Source organism: Hypanus sabinus, chromosome 1 (assembly GCF_030144855.1).
Source record: "Hypanus sabinus isolate sHypSab1 chromosome 1, sHypSab1.hap1, whole genome shotgun sequence".
NCBI lineage: Eukaryota > Metazoa > Chordata > Chondrichthyes > Myliobatiformes > Dasyatidae > Hypanus > Hypanus sabinus.
In genome coordinates, this window is record NC_082706.1 from 127,683,316 (window position 1) to 127,699,896 (window position 16,581).

Here is a 16,581-nt window from a genome sequence, read left to right on the forward strand (position 1 = left end):
TGTTAAGTCCTTGATTGGTAAAGGTGGTTAAAGGCATGAGAGAATGTAAGGGTTAAAATAAATCAGCAATGATCAAATAGTATAACAGACTCAATAGGCCAAATAGCCCATTGTGTTCCTATATCATTATGATCTTATGGTCTAATGTTTTTATCCCTTATTCTAAATTTATGTCCTCAAATTTTAGACTCCTGGGGGAAAGCTTCTACTTTCTCTACCTATGCCTTTTATAACACTTGTTCTGTTGTAAGAAATCTTTGCAACTTGAGGAACTCACCTTGTAAAATCTATAATGCCACTCTCAAACTGTGACTCTTATTGACATTCAGTGCTCTTGACAGGGTTTGGATATAGATGAAAGTACAGCAGTGAGAAAGGAACTGAAGTTCATGGTGTTCCATCCTTTACAGTTATCAGTCATTTTGTATTCCATTATTTGTTTTATGGTTCTTCTAATAAGTCTGCCATCATTGCCAGGTTAGTTATGACTGCAAAGCTATACTGTGCAGATAAGCATTTTGCACTATTGTGATTTTATCATCTGCTGGTGGGAATAATGATGAGCTTTCAAATTCTGTATGTGAGAAACTTTGACAATGAAAAACATTGAGAATACAGGTGTTTCTTTCTTTCATTTTCAGCACCATCCATGCCCACATATGATCATGATGCACCATTGAACCAGACTGACAGTACTGTGACTGTTCTGCTGAAGCCTGCCCAGAGCAGAGGTGCACCTGTCAGGTAGAATAAATTTGCTTGTTAGTTATTATATTGGGAAGAAAACTCTGATTAATAATTGGAAATTGTTTCTAGCCATTCTATATTGGGGAGAAGCTATTATGTGAAATGGTTTGATATTAATCCTTAATTCTAAATCATCATGCAGTGGGTCAAAATGTATGAAAATCAGTGAAATCCTCTTTTTGAGGGTGACCTATGCCATTAATAGATCTTAAGGTAAGACTAATCCTGTCCAGATTTACGGGTTCATCTTCAGAAACATCAGATGTTTCCATGTGGAAGAGCTGCTGAATGGGGTTTGTATATTCATGCTAAAGACCTCCTGAGTGCTTCTGACAGCATGACTTCACCTCTAGCTTGATTCACCCTTAATTCAGCCCATGATTGAGATTTCAAAAGCCCCAAAGGTGATCTTGCTGAAATAATGATTGGCTTGGGGCTTGCTGTGTGGTTATGCCATAGTCAAAATGAAGTGGCAGAGCATTTTTACACAAATCCTAGTAATTTATGGTATTTTTGTCATAAGTAACAACATTAAAAAGAGCTTGCACTCTTTTGAGTTATTTGTCTGAAAACCATCCTGTTAATTGGCTTGAGAAGTTCCCAGTGCAGTGTTCCTGGTGTAAGAAACTTGGAAACAAATTGTTCCTAAATGACTGGCCAAATAATATGACACTTGAAATTATACTGGGAAGGTTGATGAAATGATTAGTCAGCTAGTCTTACTACATAACCATGAGCATTGAAGCAATGGACCTGTCATCCACATGAAAGGATTCCAGAACTTCCTAAAGCCAGCACTCCACAGTGGATAGAGAATTAATGGAAGTGTCCTGAACAAAAGGTACACTGGTGGTTGGTGAAACATGAAATCAGGAAAGTCTTAGTGAACACTTGAAAGAGCTAACTGTAAACTGGAATAGATTAGTTACAGGCAAATCTGTTGAACTAAGTAGATTGGATTTCTGATGAGGGAACAGAGTTACTCAGTGTAAATTCTGTGAGTGCCGTCTATATGAATTTTGGAAGAGTATTTGATGAAATGCCACATTAAAAGTAGGTTACTGGAACTGAGATAGACAGAATTGAAGGTTTGGAAACAGAAAATGGAAAATTGTCTTAAATGCAGAAAACAAGGTGTAATGATAGACACTTTCAGATCACCCTGGAGAATGGGAGACAAATATATAACCCTGTGTCAATGCTAGGGCCACTGCTTTCCTTGATATTTATGAGTTACTTAAACATGTATGTACAAGGTACATGTTTCAAAATGCAGAAAGGACTAGGATCGCGGTTTACCATCAGGTGGACTGGTAATGGACTTAAAGAGATCACAACTGTGGAACAAGCAGACCCCTGGCACAAAAATCAAACACAAAATACAGGAGATACTCAGCAGTAACTGTGGAAAATGAAAAACAGTTCACAAATTTCAGATTGATGACCAGATGAAACTTAATATAGAGAAATGTGAAGTGATGTACTTTAACAGAAAGGATAAGGAGAGAAAATCTTAAGTAGATGGCAAAGTTCTCAAAGGTTTGTGGGAAAAAAGTTCCTGGCAGTAGCTGTGCATAAGCCCTTGAAAGTAGCTAGACATACTGAGAAGTGATTAATGAAGCTTCACAAAGACATGGAGAACAAAAGCAGAGAAGTTTTGCTGAGTCTTTATGAAACACTGGATTGGCCACAAGTAAAGTATTGCATCCAATTCTGGTCACATAACTTTAGGAGTATATGAAGAGAGGATTCAGAAACAATTTACTAGTTAGTTCTGAGGATCAAGGATTCCAGCTGTAAGTGAGAATTGTGATGCTGTGGATTGTTTTATAAGATCAGGACTGTTTAGATGGAGAACTGGTAATTTTCCCCATTAGTTGCTGGATTAAGTTCCAGGGACCTAGGATTTAAAATTTTGGGCAAATGATATATGGTGAATGTGAATAAAAGTTGATTTTTAATGCAGGCAGGAGTTATCATCTGGAATACACCACAGGCAGGCTGGTGGAAACAGAACGAAATAGTGCTATTACAAGAGGGAGAGGGAGGGAGGGAGAGAGAGAGAGAGAGAGAGAGAGAGAGAGAGATTAATTTGCAGCATTATGGGGAAAACATGGATAAGGGACTCTCCCTGTACAGATCTAATGAGTAGAATTGTAATCCTGTGCAATAACTACTGTATGATTTAATATACCAGGTACAAAGACTGCTTCTGCCTCACTGTTATAAGATTATTGAATTGTCTCCTAGTACAATAAGATGGAACCTTAATCTCACAATCTACCTCACTATGACTTGGCACCTTAACATTGCACAAAGTGCACTTCCTCTGTAACTGTAACACTTTATTCTGCACACAGTTATTATTTTCCCACTGAGGCAATCAATTTGTCTGCACAAATAACATGTTTAAGTTTTTCACTGTACCTCAGTACATGTGGCAATAATAAACCAATTTACCAATTTTACTCTAGGCAGAGTTGTATTTCCACAATTTTAACTCTGTCAAAATGTGGTTACCCTCCATAGACATTAACAAGTGGAATAAATCCTCATGAGAAGAGGGAGGATACAATGACAGATGCAGATGAAAGAAGTCTTTGAAGGAAACTATCTAGTAATTGATAATTCCCAAACATTTTAGTGTGAACTACCAGGAATTACACAGAAAGAATTTAATATAATGGTATGATCAAAAATGTGGACAAGATAATATAAAGCAGTTACTTATGATAATAACTGTTATGTAAAGAATAATGGTAACTAGACAGGTTCAGTTACTTGTCTATATCTCAGAGTTGTGTTAGAGTATCTGATTACAAATTACGTCCCTTAAGAAGCTCTAGCAAATAATAGTTGAAAAATTTCGCTTGCAATTTTTTCCCAGTATTATCACTCTCACCAGTTTTTAGATATATATATATATATATATGCAGTTTTCATTTTGTGTATCTTCTCTGATGTACTTGTTCATGAACACATGACCAGGGTAAGGTGCACTCATAAGCTCATAAGATGAATGAGGATAAATAATGTACATGTGCCATCCACTCAGTCTCAGCAGCCGGTGACCATCACTGATAGAGAGCATCTTCCTAAATTTGCAGTGAATGACTTAACTAATATCTCAGCAATAAACAAACTGCTGACTGATCTGTCGAATTAGCTTTGTGAAAAATACATGAGAGAGCAATCTCTCTGCAGTTATTTTGGTTCTATGCTTGCATGAACACTATGTACAGGTTAACTATGGGAAAGAGAGCCGTGGAAAGGAAGTTAAAGCCTGACAGTTGTGCAGGAACAGATTTCACCTAGTGAGGTGCTTATGAATGTGTAAGTATCATTGTAATGAAAGAAAAGGAGCATTCCGTTTTGCACAGAACAAATTTCCATTGATAGTAATGTATAACAGTATGTATTTCCAATCATAGCAAATAACTATGTATGCTCTCAGTAATTATGTCATAGAGGCATTCAGCACAGAAACTATCCTGTCTGTACAATGAAGACCCCATCAAGGGTTGAAGGAAAAGTCTTTAAGACTCTGAGCATTATTTTTTTGCTCATGTTCATCCTTGGGATATTTTAGGGCGTTGTTCTTGTTTGTGTAGGTCCCAAATTTGTCACAGTGCCTCAACCCAATAGCATTCAGGCCATGTTCTACTCCTGAAAGGAAGTAAGGTTGATACATGAATAATATATATAAACCATCCTTGTTTATTTGTGCTAAATGATATGTGAAAAATATACATTCTACTGTACTTCCAAAATCTGTTTCTGTCAAAGGCAGGGGAATTTTGATAACTGCTACTAGAATGTACATTCTCTGCAAGGATCCAAGGATGAATTTCTGCCTCCAAAACTTTGACACATCTGTCACCAACCCAAACATTCAATACGTTGCAAAAGAAAAATTCAACCCCCCAGCATAAACAGCACAATTCTGGTCCGGTTATTAGAATTTCATTTTTCTTTTCTCCTCCCTGGGCTTCACATTGATGGTGATGGTAACAGGACACAGTCTTGCACTCAGCATGCTCATCGTCAATCAATAAGTAAATTGGCTCTTATTAAACCCCATCTCTTCTTGCCTTTCAAATTTATCTCAATTCATTTCTCAATCACTCTTTAGTGTGGACAGCTTTCTTATTGATCTTCTGGCACTCTTTCAATGCAACTTACTTCTGCTCCTCAAGCATGCAGAACAAAGTAATTGCTGCCAGCTTATTGATCAGAATTCCAGTACTTAACCAAAGTTTAGCATTTCTCTTGAATGAGTATAAGTAGCAGGGGAAATAGGGAGAAATGGAAAGTGTCAAACTTCTTGATGGGTGCTGGTGAATGACCAGAGGTGCCAGTCTTGATTCAGACATTACAATCAGTTAAGTTTATGTTCATATTTTCTTATGATATAGAAGGAGCCATTCAGCCCCTTGAGTCTGTGCTGGCTATCTAGGTAAACATATCAGTTCACTTCCCTATCAATTCTCCTGCAATCCATTCATTCTTGGTATGTCCATCTACTCCACCCTGATTCTGCAATGACCCACCTACACTAGAGATAATTTACAATAACCCACTTGGGAGGAAACTGTAGCACCTGAGTTAAAGTCACATGGGCACAAGGTACAGGTGCAAGCACCACGTTGACAGCACTACATGTCAGGGTTTAACCTGGGTCACTGGTGCTGTTAAGTACCAACACAACCAGTTCAACCACTTTGAACCACTCCAAAAATTAAAATATCCAGCATAAGAAGTTATGCTGGAAGTTATATCCATAATTGGATGTCATAACATGACAGGAACAGTCATGAAATTACTGAGGTGGTACAACACCATACAAAATGGGAGCAGGATTAGCACATTCAATCACATCTGATTTATTTGCCCTCTCACACCCATTCTTCTGCATTCCCTCCGTAACTTTAAATGCCCTCACTAATTAAATAGCTATCAGCTTCCACTCTAAATATACCCAGTGACTTGGCCTCCACAGCAATTTTTGGCAATGAATTTCACATATTTACCACTCTCTGGCTAAAGAAATTTCTCCTCATTCTGTTCCGAAGGAGTGCCCTTCTAATCTGAGGTTGCGCCCTCTGGACCTAGACTCTCCCACCATTGGAAACATCCTCTGCACATCCACTCTTTCTAGGTAGTTTATTTCAATATTTAGTAGCTTTCAATGATTCCTAATTCTTCTAAACTCCATCAAATACAGTCCACTGAGGCCAAAGCTGTCTTCATGCATTAACCCTTTCATTCCCAGGATTATTTTTGTAAACCTCCTCTGTACTCTCTGATGCCAGCACATTCTTATCTTAGAGTCATAGAGAAGTACAGCACAGAAATAGGCCCTTCAGCACAGCTAGTCCATGCTGAAACCATTTAAGCTTCCTACTCACATCGACCTGCACCTGGACCATAGCCCTCCATACCCCTACTATCCGTGTACCTCTCCAAACTACTCTTAAACATTGAAAACGAGCTCACATGACCCACTTGTGTTGGTAGCTTATCCCACACTCTCATGACTCTCTGAATGGAGAAGTTTCCCATTAAACCTCATATTTCACCCTTATTCCATGAGCTCTGGTTGTAGTCCCACCCATCCTCAGTGGAAAAAGCCTGCTTGCATCTATCTATACCCCTCCTTAGGGAATCCAGCACTGTGACTCCCAATCCTTTTGCTTTTAAATTTCTGAATTTCTTTCCCATTTGGAAAATAGTCTATGCCAGTGTTTCACAACCTTTATTAGCCCAACACCTCCCTAAAACTCTTTAATACTTGCCAATGCCCCCATAAAGCACTTTAATTCTTGCCAATGCACCCCTGAAGCACTTCCATTCTTGCTAGCACCCCTTCTAGGCACAATATACTTTCCAGCACCCCAAAAGTGTAAAAACCATATGTAACACAAGAAAAATGATTTTGCTTCATTTCCTTCAATGTTAGTAGTTTGTTTCCACATTTCTTTAGAAGAACTATTTCGAGGATTATTTCAAGGGGAATAGAATATAAAAGCAAGGAGATAATGCTAAGACTTTATAAGACACTAGTCAGGCTGCATTTGGAGTATTGTCAACAGTTTTGGGCCCCATATCTCAGAAAGGATGCATTGTTTTTGCGGAGAGTCTGGAGGAGGTACACGAGGATGATTCTGGGAATGAAAGAGTTAATATATGAGCAGCATTTGGCACTTTTGGGCCTGTACTTACTGGAATTTAGAAGAATGTGTAGGGATCTCATTGAAACCTACCAAATGTTGAAAGGACTAGACAGGGTGGATGTGGAGAGGATGTTTCTTATAGTGGGGGTATCTAGAACTAGAGGGCACAGCCTCAAAATTCAGGGATGACCTTTTAGAACAGAGGTAAGGAGGAATTTTTTTTAGCCAGAGAGTAGTAAATCTGTGGAATGCTCTTCCAGAGACTGCATGGAGGCCAAGTCCACGGGTATATTTAAGGCGGAAGTTGATCATTTACTGATCAGTCAAGGCATCAGACGATATGGCGAGAAGGCAGGTGTATGGGGTTGAGTGAGACCTGGGATCAGCCATTACGGAATGGCAGAACAGACCCGATGGGTGGAATAGCCTAATTCTGCTCCTATGTCTTATGGTCTAACCATCTTTTTCTTGATAAGCAATGAACATGTTGGACTTATGTTATTCAAAGAATAATGGAATTTTCTGTGCTTCTGCAGATTCTCAATTGGTACGGCCAGTGCAAAGAGTGAATTAAACAGTATTCATTTTCTTGTAAAGTCACCTATTGTGTAAAAGATTATTTTGACTGTGTAACACACAAAAATGCTGGAGAAACTCAGCAGGCCAGGCAACATCCATGAAAAAAGTAAACAATTGATGTTTTGGGCTGAGACTCTTCATCAGGACTAGTAAGGAAGAGGGAAGGAGTAAACTATGAAGGTGGGGGGTGGAGGAAGTAGTACTTGATGGAAGGTGATAGTTGAAACCAAGAGGGGGAAGGGGTGAAGTAAAGAGCTGGGAAGTTGATTAGTGAGAGAGATACAGGGCTGGAAAAGGAAGAATCTGAAAGGAGAGGACAAAAGGCTGTGGAAGAAAGAGAAGGGGGAGGAGCACCAGAGGGAAGTGCTGGGCAGGTAAGAAGATAAGGTGAGAGAGGGAAACGGATGGGGAATGGTGGGGGGGGGGCGCAATTACTGGAAGTTCGAGAAATTGATGTTCATGCAATCAGGTTGAAGTCTACTCAGACAGAATACGTGGTATTACTCCTCCAGTCTGAGTGTGGCCTCATCGCAACAGTAGAGGAGGCCATGGACTGATATGTTGGAATGGGAATGGGAAGTAGGATTGAAATGGGTGGCTGACTGTTTACCCTTTTTCATAGATGCTGCCTGGCCTGTTGAGTTCCTCCAGCATTTTGTGTGTGTTGCTCGGATTTCCAGCAGCTGCAGGTTTTCTCCTGTTTGTGATTTACTATGACTGTAACATTAGGTGGTTGCATCGGCTTAGATAGGGTATATGTTACAGAAAATGTAATTCAACCCAAACACATCATGTGACTCTTATGCGCCATTAAAGCGCCTTCATTTTTTCTTCAACTTAATCTATCAGCTCCCCTATTTCCTCCAGTATGACTACTTACCCGGCCTCTAAATGCAGCCAAGCTGTTTGCTTCAGCCATGCTCTATCTGGGTGAACTTGTGCATCCTCTTGCGTTACCTCCAGCTTCTCTACTTTTCCCCACATCTCAAAGATGTGGAGGTTGAAGGTTAATTGGCCATTGTGAATAGTGTTCCACGTGTACAGTGGTGTGTGGTAGAATATGCGGGGCTTGACCTGAATGTAGGAAGAAGAGAATAGCATTGGAATAGAAACCCTACAAGTGGGTGTTTGACGGTCAACATAGACTGGCCAGAAGGATTTCGTTCACCACTGTTAACTGATTCTATGACCTAAAGACTTATTTTCAATTACGCAGATTCTCATTATTATTTTGCACTGTTTGTCTTTTGCACATTGGCTATTTGTCAGTCTTTGCCTGTTAGTGTATAGTTTTTCATAAAATTTTATTATATTTCCTTTTTCTCTAAATGCCTGCATGAAAATAAATCTCAATGTACTTTATGGCAATGTATACGTACTTTGATAATAAATTTACTTTAAATTTTGAACTTTAAACATTTTCTGAGCTTTGTCATTCTAAAACCTTTATCTATGATCTAAGAATATGGATGTTTTCCCTAAATTATTCAAAAACAAGGAAATGGAAGCTTGGGTAGTGTGTGAATAATGCTGTATGTTGCAACAATGGTTTGGCCTGAAGGGTCATTGTGAAACAGCAAGCCTAATATTTAGAAGTCCTTGAGGAATTTTATATGAAGTATGCTATTACAAGAGTAAGATAATACAGGCTTGTTCAAGGAAGCAGTTTTTAAGGAGCAGCTTATAAGAGAAGAGAATGGTAGAGAGGAAAATGGTTTAGGGGAGGAAATTCTAGCATTTAGGAATCAATCCCAGTGGTGAAACATTGTGTATTGAGGGTGCTCAAGAGGGCAGAATGTAGAGAGAGCTCAGCACGTGCAGAACTGGAGGAATTACAGAGAAAGTGACAGAGAGAGCATTTGGTTGAGCAGGCACAGGACTGGTTTAGATAGCAAATCAGAATCAAGACTATCATCACTGACATATGTCATGAAATTTGTTGTTTTGTGACAGCAGTACAAAGCAGGTCATAAAAATTCCTTTAAGTTACTAAATAAATCATGGAAAAGATATGAAACCCCTTTTTACCGGAAGTCTCTAGAGATGCCACTCGTTAGCCCCTTGCCTACAGCTGCTGGACTCAGTGGTGAGAAAGCCACCTTTCTCTAACTCTCTACGTCTGGGGTCAGTATCACTTGGGTCCCACCAAGACCAAGGAGTTGAGATGTCTTGACCACTCAAACCCCGACCTGTGCAAGTACTTTGTAAATACTGCCCCCATGCAATTAGCCATCTGCAAGAAATAACTGACCGTACACTGCATAAAATTACTTACTTACTTCACTTTATTGTCACCAAACAATCGATACTAGAGCGTACAATCATCACAGCGATATTTGATTCTGCACTTCGCGCTCCCTGGAGTACAAATCGAAGTAAATATAATAAAGAAATTTAAATTATCAATCATAATTAGAAAATAGAAAAGGGAACGTAAGGTAGTGCAAAAAGAAACCGAGAGACAGGTCTGGATATTTGGAAGATACGGCCCAGATCCGGGTCAGGATCCGTTCAGCAGTCTTATCACAGTTGGTAAGAAGCTGTTCCCAAACCTGGCTGTACAAATCTTCAAGCTTCTGAACCCTTTCCTGGCGGGAAGAGGGACAAAATGTGTGCTGGCTGGGTGGGTCGTGTCCTTGATTATCCTGGCAGCACTGCTCCGACAGCGTGCAGTGTAAAGTGAGTCCAAGGTTGGAAGATTGGTTTGTGTGATGTGCTGGGTTGTGTTCATGATCTTCTGCAGCTTCTTCCGGTCTTGAACAGGACAACTTCCATACCAGGTTGTGATGCACCCTAGAAGAATGCTTTCTACGGTGCACCTGTAAAAATTAGTGAGGGTTTTAGGGGACAAGCCAAAGTTCTTCAGCTTTCTCAGGAAGTAAAGGCACTGGTGGGCCTTCTTGGCAGTGGACTCTGCTTGGTTAGACCAAGTCAGGTCATTTGTGATATTCACCCCGAGGAACTTAAAGCTTTTGACCTGTTCCACCTGCACACCACCGATGTAGATGGGGTCGTGCGGTCCACTACTCCTTCTGAAGTCAACAACCAATTCTTTCATCTTGTTGTTGAGAGATAGGTTATTGTCTTTGCACCATGCCACGAGGTTCTTAATTTCCTCTCTGTACTCAGACTCATCATCACCCAAGATACCGCCTACAATTGTGGTGTCATCAGCAAACACAATCATGGGTGTACAGTGAGTACAGCAGGGGGCTGAGTACACAGCCTTGTGGGGTACTGGTACTCAGAGTGATTGTAGAGGAGAGCTTGTCCCCTATTTTTACAACCTGGGTCCTGTCTGTGAGGAAGTTGAAGATCCAGCCGCAGATCTGAGTGCTAAGACCCAGAGTCCGGAACTTATGAATCAGTTTATTTGGAATGACGGTATTAAAGGCAGAGCTGTAATCAATGAAAAGGAGCCTTACATATGCATCTTTATTCTCCAGGTGTTCTGAGGAGGAATGTAGTGCCAGAGAGATGGCTTCTGCCGTTGACCTGTTGCTCTGGTAGGCGAACTGGTAGGTGTTGAGGTTGACCGGTAGGCTATGGTTGATGTGTGCCTTAACCAATCGCTCGAAGCATTGGCCTAGTTGAAGTCCCTGGCTATAATGAGCAAAGCCTCCGGATACCTGGTCTCAAGTTCACTGATGTTGGCATACAGTGTATTCACAGCACACTCCACGTCCGTCTCGGGGGGAATGTAGACCACTGTCAGTATGACCGAGGTGAATTCCCGTGGCAGATAATAGGGACAACACTTCACCGACAGATGTTCCAGGTCCGGACTGCAGGAGCTTGTCAGTGCCACTGTGTCTGAGCACCATGCAGTGTTGATCAGTAGGCAGACACCACCTCCCTTCGTCTTGCCCGAAGATGCCGTGCGGTCCTTCTGATGGATCGAAAAGCCCTCTGGTCAGATGGCACAGTCTGGGGAGAGCCAGGTCTTGGTGAAACAGAATACACAACAGTTCTGTATCTCCTTGCAGTAGGTGAGTCTCCCTTTAAGATCATCCACCTTGTTCTCTATAGCTTGCACATTAGCTAGTAGGATGGTGGGCGGTGGGACCCTAAAGCCCCTCCACTTCAATCTGACCAGCAGCCCAACTCTTTTCCCACACTTCGGTTTCCATCAATGCAGTGTGTTGTTGGCAGCTCTGAGGTTGGTGGACGTGTCCTGCAGGGATTGATTGGCGGGTCGCATCTTTGGGCGCTCCAGGTCAGGCCGAGTGATGGGGAGGCTCCACTGCCATTTCCAACTGCCAGGGGCCTGGGCTGTCAAATAGGTCGGGCCCCGAAGCCAACACTTAAACCCGGAGGGCCAGGCTGCCAGCTGAAATAAATCCATGAACTGAGTCACAGTTGCGGGGGCCTCCACTCCAGCCGAGCCAGGCTCGATTTCCAAGGTCGGCGGCGGAGGCCTCACTTCCGGCAGCTGTGGATAGCCACCAACGGGGCTGTACGGTGGTCACTCCGGGGAAGCGTCTGGGGTACCTTGAGGTCTCCAACATCACCTCTGTGTGGTCATCTGCTTCGGAGAGGTGCTGGTCAGAATGGGCCACATCTTCAGGTGCTCAGACATGGTAGCAGGCCGTGGGTCTCCGGGAACGTGGTGGACCTCGGACCAGGCCTCGCTGATTGGGTCCAGGTGTGGTCCGGAATTGAAGAAGCAATTCTGGCACGTCAGTGATCTCCATCTGGGTCAGCAGCTTCGCCAGGGTGTTGTTGATCTTGCTAGATGTAGCAAAATTGAGGTTTAGAAGGGTTTCTTGGGTATAGAATAGTGTAGCGGGCAGTTTGCTCAGGAGAGCACGTGCAGAGTCGCCAGATACCGGCGCCATCTTAATTATAAAGTATATTTAGAAATTTCAACTTTATCAAACAATTAGTAGGAAAAAGAAAAGAAAAAAAGTAAAAAGGTCCCACTGTAGTTAACCCAGTCCAAATGTGCACATAAGTTGGAGCTCATCTTGAAGTTGTCTTTAACTTATGCACTGGGCCCACGGTCTTTGTGAAAGCACACACCACTTTCAAATGTCACTTAAAATCCATCTCAAGCAAACAGGGTCCCCCATAGGAGTTCTGGCCCTTCCTCCCAGAAGCCGTTCATCAGCACCAAGCACCTTGCGCAACAGGGATGACATCCTCAGTCATGCTCCCTCCTGTCTTCTCCCAGCTCTCGCCAAAAAGACCTTGACCCACACCAGTGTCCATCACAGAAACCTCTCCACCCAGCAAATCTAAAACCTTCTCCCACTTCCACCATCCTCGCTGGCTGACACAACATTCCTAAGTTGAACAATATAGCCCCTTATCTTAGCTCAAAATCAAACATGCTAAAACCAGAACAGACTGCTCTTACAGAACTGCTAAAATGAAATACCTAAGGCATAGCAATAAAAATCTGAACCAGGGTACTACAGATGAATAACAAGGTAGTGTTAATAGGTCCTTGGATAATTCAGAAATCTGATAGTAGAGCGGAAAAAAGACTGCTCCTAAGATGTTAATTTTGGGTCTTCAGGCTCCTGTATCTCCTCCCCGATGATAGTGATGGGAAGAAGAGATAATCTTGATGGTAAAGGTCTTTAATGATGGATGCTGCATTCTTGAGACACCTCCTCTTGAAGATGTCATGGATGGTGCAGTGGGCTGCACATACTGGCTGAATCTGCAACCCTCTGCAGCATCTTGTGATCCTGTGCATTGGAGGCTCCATACCAGTCTATGATGCGACCAGTCAGAATGCTTTCCACCATGCATGAGTGTTTTGTGTCATACTGAATCTCTTCATTCTCCAAAATGAAGTAGAGCCACAGGTGTGCCTTCTTCATGATTACTTCAATGTGTTGGGCAAAGGATAGATCCTCTGAGATGCTGAACCCCAGAAATTCGAAGCTGCTCACACTTTCCACTGCTCACTCCTCAATGAGGACTAGTATGTGTTGTGATGACTTCTAACTTGGTTGGCATGGACGAGTTAGGCCAAAGGATCTGTTTCCATGCTGTATGACTCTTTGATTCTATGGGTTTACAGAGAAAGGGACAGAAAGATTGCTTCAGAACTTGAACTCTGGTTGAGCATTTTAAAGTTGTTGAATTGCTTAACATAGTGTATGATTTGATCACTTAGCTTTTGGCAACAATGTTCAGTCACTGGGTTTTCCAGCAGGCGTTTGATAGCAATCAGGTCCAACACAAATGATTTTCTTCGTCATAGGTAGGATTGCTGAGATTATTAATTGGACTCATGCTGCAAGCTCAAGCTGGGATCTATATATCCAGAACCTGTGACTTCCTGCTGTGGTTGCAAGCTGACTTGATAACAAAACTTGGAGGTAGCTCAGCATGAAGATGCTTGATTTTGTCTGCTACATATTGTGTTGTGCATTCTTTGTGATACCAACACAAGGAGAACTGAGTGATAATATTATGGTGTGTGTTGCTATGGCAATAGCTAACCTCAAGGATGGCAATATTGTTGATGTTCTTTTGCTCAGTTGCTGGTAGTTTTTGGATAAACAATTCCAGTCATTGCAATAAATTCTACCTCTAAGTCTATTAGATAACAACTGCTTATTACTTCCTGTAAATGTCTATTCATGTAACTTACCTTTCTGTATTCGGTGAAGCCTTTTTCTGTGTGAGTATGTAAGAAAACAAAGGTATTAATTTGATAGCTCATCCTTTCCTCCTCTCTAGCAACCATCCTCATCTCCTCACAATCGTACTCTGTCTCTTTACTCTGAAAATTACGGTCATTTCCCTATTGAACTTTTCTCTCCCACCAAAGCTACAGAAAGGTTGTTTTAAGAGCAAACATGAGGAAATCTGCAGATGCTGGAAATTCAAACAACAACACACAAAATGCTGGTGAAACACAGCAGACAAGGCAGCATCTATAGGGAGAAGCACTGTCTATGTTTTGGGCTGAGACCCTTCGTCCTGACAAAACGTCAACAGTGCTTCTCCCTATAGATGCTGCCTGGCCTGCTGTGTTCCACCAGCATTTTGTGTGTGTTGTTGAAAGGTTGCTTTAACCATTTTTCTTCTTCTCATGAGAAAATCCTCCTGGATTTTTCTCTAATCCAATGATGAAATGCAATTTTGTGTGGCATGCAGATGAATAAGAAACAAGAGGAGGCCATTCAGTCCTTTGTGCCTGCCACACTCAGCTCTAGTTTCCCTCACTAATCCTTTATCTATAAATTTAGATTCTCTGTGTTGTAGTCATATAGTATGGAAACAGACCATTTAGCCCAAATGGTTGAATGTCCATCCAAGCTGGCACATATTGGGACCCATGTTTTCCCTATTTCTATGGAACTCTTGCTATTCTTTATTTCTATAAATGATTTGGATGCAAATGCACGAGGCTTGATCAGTTATGGAAGTGGGCTGAGGAGTGGCGTATGAATTTCAACACAGATAAATGTGAGGTGATGCATTTTGGAAAGCCAAACCAGTGTAGGGCTTTTATTAAGGAAGGCAGAGTACTATGGAGTGCAATTGAACAAAGGGACCTAGCAGTTTTTTGAAAGTAGCATTACAGGTAGACAGGGTGGTTACAAAGGTGTTCAGCAAGCTGGTCTCCATCACTCAGGGCACTGAGTATAGGAGTCCAGAAGTTATGTTGCAGTTGTATTAGTCATTGGTGAGGTCACATTTGGAGCACTGTGTACAGTTTCAGTCACCCCATTATAGGCAAGACATGGTTAAACTATAAAGAGTGTAGGAACAGTTTACAACAATATTGCCAGGACGATAGCTCCTGAGTTATAAGGAAAGGTTGCCAGGGTACATCTTTATTCTTTGGAATGTAGAGAATGAGGGGCAAACTTACTGATGTGTTTAGAATAATGAGGGGCATAGGTAAGGTGAATGGTCACAATTTTGCCCAGAGCAGAAGAGTCCATGGCTAGGGGTTACAAGTTTAGGGTGAGAGAGGAAAGACTTAAAAGGGACCTGAGGGGCAACTTTTTCATGCAGAGTATATGGAATGAGCTGCTAGAAGAAGTGGTTGAAGCAGGTGCAATAGTGTCATTTATGAAGCACTTGGAAAGGTACATGGAAAAGTGGGGCTTGGAACCAAACACAGGAAGTTGAATCAAGAACTTATGAATCTCTCCCTTAACTACACCCAATGACTTGGCCTATAGCCCTCCATGGCAATGCATTCCATGTATTCACCACCACCTGGCTGAGGAAATTCTCCTCATCTCAGTTCTGAACTCCTAGTAGACTCTCCATTGGTTTCCATTAGACTCTCCTAATGGAAACATGCCCCCCATCCTCTTTATCCAAACTAACTTTCAGAGTTGTCAGAGCCAGTGAGAGAGCTTACACCAACACTCTAACGATCATATACATTTGAGTCCAAAGAACATCACTATGACTCTTTCTTCATGGAGTTACTGTACCTCTTGGAGATGCTGGATAAACAAAGATAAAGGTAATGTGAGCTCGGAGAGTGATGAGGTGACATAGGAGACTGGTGAAGTGAAAAATATTGTCAGGTGTTGAGTAGAGTGACCAGTTTTTATATTCTTTGCATAGCGACCTCTTCAACCTCTGGAGATGAGTGGCTCATTGAGAGGTCAGGTGAGGTAAGACCAGGTGTCCGAGTTACTAGTGAGTCCATTGAACACATTCTTGGGACCCCATTGCAGAACAGACACAATGATTAGAAATGGCTCAAGTTTTACTCCTATTCAGGATAGTATCCACTAAATTCTGCACCTCAGACCAGTGGATTATGTTTTTCAAATTGTTATATGAATGAATACTGAGCAGTTTTGAAGGAATTGTGATGATATCAGAGAGGTGACCACTGAGCTAACCTCTCTGATGTAAGCTCCAGTGATCCAGGTTTGAGCCGATCCTTGGGTGTTATCTATATGGAATGTGCCCATCAGTCTTTGATAACAGAGATTTTCATGTCATCCTTTGGTTTCCACCCACATCTCAGACATATGGTGGTAGGTTAATTAATCTCCATAGATTCCCCTTCTGTAGATGAGTGGGGAAGGAATCAAAGGCATTAGAAAGAGAAATGAGATGCAAGGATACAGGAAAGTGAAGAAGG

The 16,581-nt window shown here is 41.7% G+C and overlaps 1 protein-coding gene across 10 annotated transcripts in view; it reads left to right on the forward strand.

The window, feature by feature from the left end:
• Window positions 1–16,581, forward strand: part of LOC132397357 (receptor-type tyrosine-protein phosphatase mu-like) — a 981,490-nt gene that overhangs the window by 671,481 nt on the left and 293,428 nt on the right. For all 10 annotated transcript variants that reach the window (XM_059976027.1, XM_059976037.1, XM_059976052.1 and 7 more), the window contains one exon: window positions 642–744. In XM_059976027.1, coding sequence (XP_059832010.1) covers window positions 642–744 — 103 coding nt within the window. The remainder of the gene's footprint in view (window positions 1–641; window positions 745–16,581) is intronic.